We start from the raw sequence: 5147 nt of genomic DNA on the forward strand, positions 1-5147 counted from the left end.
CAGCTTGCTGGCAAAGTCCGCAGGAAGTGGCATGTTCAATGTGGGAAAACCGCTCCCGTCTCGTCTGGCTGGAGCCTAGCAGGGAGTTGAAACCGGCAGTCCGGGCGCGGGTGTGGGGGGGCCGGTTAGCCGCCGACCTCCCATACCCAGCTGAGGGGGAGCTTACCTTGGCAAGCTCTAGCCCGGGGGCGGGGTGAGCGACCGTCGGATCGGCACGCGTCCCGTCCCTGGGGTGAGGGTAAAACTTTAGCATAATGGTGGGCCTGGCCGTCTCCAGGAAACATTTTTAGTAGAGTCACTGGTCGGGATAGGGGTGGCTCCCCGACAAGCGGCCTCTCCGCTTCCCGGCCCATAATTAGGGACTTACTCAACCGGGGATAGTACCCCCACTGCGGTGGGGGTCCCATGATGGGCGAACCGGAGTAAATAATACCTGCCATTATGAAGAACAATAAACACCAAACACGATGCGTAGAGGATGGTAAGATGAGTGGAACCAAGGGGACAGGGAGGGTGGTAGGAAAGTCCCAAGAGGAAACTCAAGGAGCGGAAGCCAGCGTGCTGGCTGGAAGGTCACGCGGCACAAGACCAGGGCCGCTGTCCTCGAAGATGGGAAGGGATGTTCCGCTTCCGGAATCGGATGGCTCCGACACGGAACATATGGTCGAGGTGGTGGAGGACGGAGACACCGCGGACAGCGACGAGACGACGTCGACCTCCTCAGTGGACCAAGTGACCGGGAAACGGAAGAGAAGGGGAAGGCCACCGACAACCTACGCCGGTATAAAGAAGAGGAGGAGGGACCAGTGCCGCCGAGAGCTCCAAAAGCTAAAAGCGGAGAAGAGGGCCCTGACGGAGGTGCTGGACCCCAGGGTCGAACCAAAGAGCACGACTCCGGAAAGGGACATCGTCCGCCGAATGGAGGTCCTCGACGGGGGGCAGATCGCGGCGGAGATGATTGAGAGCGTGGACGTGGTGACGAAGGTCTACGAGAGGTCAAAAAACCTCAAAGGGACATACGTCAAGGAGCTGAAGAACTCGGCGAAGATCCTACGAGCAGCCGCCACGGTAGTTGCCACGAAGACGGCGGGCAGCGGCGATGGGGCAGCAGAGGCGGAAATCAGGAGGCTTAAGGAGAAAGTGAGCAGCCTGGAGCAGCTAGGGAGAATTACCCTGCTGCTGCAGGAGGAGAGAGAGGCGAGAGCGCGAGCGGAAGGTGCGGTGCATGAGGTGGAGATAGCGGAGACGCCAGTGATCCACGCCCCCACAGCCCAAACTCGTAGCCCCACAAAAAGCGTGGAAGAGGAGAAGCGGACGCGCTCCAAGACGGCTGCTGCAAAGGCGGACAAGAAGAAGAGGAAGACGGTGTCGGCCCGGGTGGAGGAGGCCCTGGTGTACCGGCCGGAAGTCAGGGGAGAGAGGAAAAGGATGGAAGACCCCCCGATGGAGACGGCCATGGAAGACGTCAGGAAAGTCTTCGAGGGGGTCTCCATCAAAGAGGTGGTTAACGGAGGCCCGCAGGAGACGAGGGAGAAATTGGAGAACCTCGTCATTAGGTGTCAGGGCGCGCTGGCCCGGATCCCGCGAGAACAAGAGCAGAGGAGCGGAGATCAGGCTGGAGGAGGGCCAAGGATCACCAAGGTGGTGGCCGTTAAGGACAGAGTTAGGATCCAAGCCAAGGAGACGGCGGCACAAATCTGTGCGAAGGAGAGAGCGCCCAAAAAACAGACCCCCTCCGCAACACCGACCAACTCGTGGGTGGAGGTGGTGAAGAGGGGGGGCAAGAGGAAGCCGGGAGCGAGGCCAGCGAACACGGAGGCTTCGTCAAATGCCAGCAGAGGAGAGGAGAAACTGCGCTACGCGGACGTTGCGAGGGCCAAGCAGCCGAGCAGTCAACCTGCTAAGGCTGGAAAGGCAAGCCTGCAAATCCCGGCTGGAGAAGGAGGTAAGCCGGAGGCCAAGAGAATACAGAAGGCTGTGGAGGAGACCAGGGTAAGCACCGCCCAGGGGGCCAAGGCAACGAAGAAGAGAAGGAGGGCCCCAAGATCAGAGGCGGTGTCCATCACGTTCCCTGCGGGCGAGGGAGCTCAGGGCATGAGGGAGATCAGGGCCAAGATCAATTTGGAGACGCTTGGCATTGGTCCCCTAAAGCAGAGGAGAGGATTAACCGGGGCCCTGATCTTCGAGGTGTCAGGGCCTGAGAGTGCGAAGAAGGCCGATGCCCTGGCCAATGAAATGCGCGGGGCAGTGGCCGGCAAGGAGGGGGTGCGGATCTCTCGACCGAAAAAGATGGCGGAGATCCGCATCAAAGACGTGGACGAGTCCATTACTAAAGACGAACTCGTTCAGGCCTTGGCCCAAGTAGGAGAGTGCAGCCGAGAGGACGTCAAGACGGGTCAGCCCAGGAGGAGTCCCAGCGGCCTGGCCACGGTGTGGGCCCAGTGCCCAGTTGCGGCGGCCAACAAAATAACGGTCGGGAAGCGCATCAGGGTCGGGTGGGTGTCACTAAGAGTGGATCTGCTCGACGCCCGCCCACTGGTGTGCTTCCGGTGCCTAGAGAGGGGGCACGTGCAGGGGCAATGTCGCAACCCAGTAAATCGGAGCACCATGTGCTACAGATGCGGAGGGGAGGGCCACAAGGCACAGACCTGCACGGCGGAGGTCAAGTGTCCGGTCTGCAGTGCCCGGGGCCTCCCTGCGCAACACAAGGCGGGAGGAGCAGCCTGTCCCCTGCCGACTAAGAAGACGGCGAAGAAAGGCAGGCGGACGGAGACCGTGGAACCGAGGGAAGGAAGACAGGCGGTCAAGGAGGCGACCAAAGGCACTCCCATGGAAACCGAGCCCCTGTTGGACATCCAAGGAGTCACCCCGGCAGGGGCATCCAGAGCAGGAGAAGGCCAGGAGGAGGCTGCTGCGGCTCCGCCTTCACGGCGCTGAAAGCGCTCCAGGCGAATCTAAACCACGCCTGCCGGGCTCAGGATTTGTTCCTACATAGCCTGGCAGAGCGTGGTTGCGGACTGGGCATCGTCGCCGAGCCGTACCGCGTCCCCAAGAGCCCCCTCTGGGCGGGGAGCGCGGACGGCTCGGCGGCGATTGTCTGGAGGAGGACGGGCGAGCGCGCCCCCTTCCTCGCGAAACTTAAGGCCGGGGAAGGCTGGGTGGCGGTCAAATGGGGGCCCCTGGTGGTAATAGGGGTCTACCTGAGGCCCAGCCTTTCTCGTGCCGAAGCGGAGGGGAGGTTGGAAGAACTCGAGGACTTGGTCCGGGAGTATCTCCCCGGGCCAATTCTGGTCGCCGGGGACTTCAACGCCAAGTCGGCGCTTTGGGGTTCCCGGCGGCCGGATGCTAAGGGCGCGGACGTGGAGGCCTGGGCGGCGCGCCTGGGCCTCCACCTAGAGAACGTGGGCGACATAAGCACATGTGTAAGGCCGCAGGGGGAGTCAATCGTCGATCTGACGTGGACTTCCCCTGCGGCCGCGAGGAGGATATGTGGATGGGAGGTGGTGGAGGGCCTAGAGCTGCTCTCTGACCATCTCCCCATCCGCATAGACTTCTCCTGGGAGGACAGGAGGAGTGGACCCCAGGAGAAGGTTGTTAGATGGAGGACGGAGAAGCTTGATCCGGACAAGCTGAAGGAGTCCCTAATAGCGGAGCTGTGGGCGCAGCCGAACCCTGCGCCCACGGTTGATGAGGAAGCCCAGTGGCTGCAGCGGACGCTGATGAAGGCGTGCGACGCTGCCATGCCGCGTGCGAAACTCGTCGCTCGCAGGGTGGCCTACTGGTGGTCGGGGGAGATAGAGGAGCTCCGGAAGTCCTCGGTGGCCGCCAGGAGAGCCGTCCTGCGGGCGAGAAGGAGGAGGAGAACCCTCCCGGAGGAGGAGGCGAACCTCGTGGAGGAGTACCGCCAAAGGAGAAAGGCGCTACGGGATGCGATTAGGACGGCCAAGGAGAGGGCGTGGGAGGAGCTGATTAGCTCACTCAACGAGGATCCATGGGGGCGCCCCTACAAACTTGTCATGAACAGGTTGAGTTCGGGGGCGCCTCCGACGGTGGAGACTCTATCCCCACGCTTTCTCCAGGAGGTGGTCGAGACTCTGTTCCCGGCGGGGAATGACGGCGGTCCTCCTCCACGAGGCATGGAAAGCGGGGGGGAGCATCAGCAATGGCGGGAGGAGCTGGGGGTCACCCGGACGGAGCTGGCGCGAGCTGCTAAAAAGCTCAAGAGGGGTAAAGCGCCGGGTCCGGATGGGGTCCCCGGCATAGTGCTGAAGGCGGCCCTGGGGGAGCTCTCCGGCAGGCTGGAGGGGTTGTACACCCGGTGTCTGGCGGAGGGCGTCTTCCCGGGGCCATGGAAGAAGGCCAGGTTGGTGCTCCTCCCCAAAGAGGGCAAGCCCCCGGACGAACCCGGGAGCTTCAGGCCGATCTGCCTCTTGGACGAGGCCGGGAAACTTCTCGAGCGCGTAGTGGCGTCCCGATTGATGGGAGCCATCGAGAACACATGGCCCGGCCTGTCTGAGAGGCAGTTCGGCTTCAGGGAAGGGCGCTCTACCGTGGACGCGATAGTCCACGTGCGCGAGATGGCGAGTGCGATGATGGGGGATGGAGGGGTTGTGCTGGCGGTCGCCCTAGACGTGGCGAACGCCTTCAACTCCATCCCCCATCGAGAGATCGTGACCGGCCTGGAGAAGTTGGAGGTCCCCGGTTATCTGCGCGTGATAATCGGGGACTACCTCCGGGACCGGTCAATAGTCTGTGTAGACCGCGAGGGAGACTCCAGAACGTGGAGGGCGGACCGCGGCGTCCCGCAGGGGTCGGTCCTTGGACCACTCCTGTGGGACGTTGCGTACGATGGCGTATTGCGCGCGGCGCTCCCCGCCGGCTGCACGTGCGTGTGTTACGCAGACGACACGCTGGTGCTGGCCGGCGGGGAGGATTGGGGGGAGGCCATCGCCAGGGGCAACCTGGCGGTGGCCTGTGCCGTGAGGGCGATCAGGGCACTGGGGCTAAGGGTGGCGGCCAAAAAGACCGAGGCCGTCTTTTTTCATGACGGCTCGGCCGGACCGCCGCCCGAAGCTAGCGTTAGTGTAGAGGGCGAGCGCATTAGGGTGGGGGCCCAGATTAAGTATCTGGGCCTCCACATAGATGAA

At 62.9% G+C, this 5147-nt stretch overlaps 1 protein-coding gene across 1 annotated transcript; it reads left to right on the forward strand.

Moving 5' to 3' along the window:
* The first annotated feature begins 420 nt into the window (after positions 1 to 420).
* Positions 421 to 2822, forward strand: LOC105571084. Its single transcript, XM_012028556.1, has 2 exons — positions 421 to 2347; positions 2467 to 2822. Exons 1-2 carry the CDS (start codon positions 442 to 444, stop codon positions 2739 to 2741), a joined length of 2181 nt encoding a protein of 726 aa, XP_011883946.1. The 5' UTR covers positions 421 to 441; the 3' UTR covers positions 2742 to 2822.
* The last annotated feature ends 2325 nt before the right edge of the window (positions 2823 to 5147 follow it).

The sequence above is a fragment of the Vollenhovia emeryi genome, unplaced genomic scaffold (genome assembly GCF_000949405.1).
Source record: "Vollenhovia emeryi isolate VEMERY1.0 unplaced genomic scaffold, V.emery_V1.0 DF941247.1, whole genome shotgun sequence".
NCBI lineage: Eukaryota > Metazoa > Arthropoda > Insecta > Hymenoptera > Formicidae > Vollenhovia > Vollenhovia emeryi.

Coding starts and splice junctions, on each gene's coding strand:
- LOC105571084 (XM_012028556.1), top strand. CDS start 442: ATGAAGAACAATAAACACCAAACACGATGCGTAGAGGATGGTAAGATG. Junction 2,348..2,466: donor TACTAAAGACGAACTCGTTC/AGGCCTTGGCCC, acceptor GCGGCCAACAAA/ATAACGGTCGGGAAGCGCAT.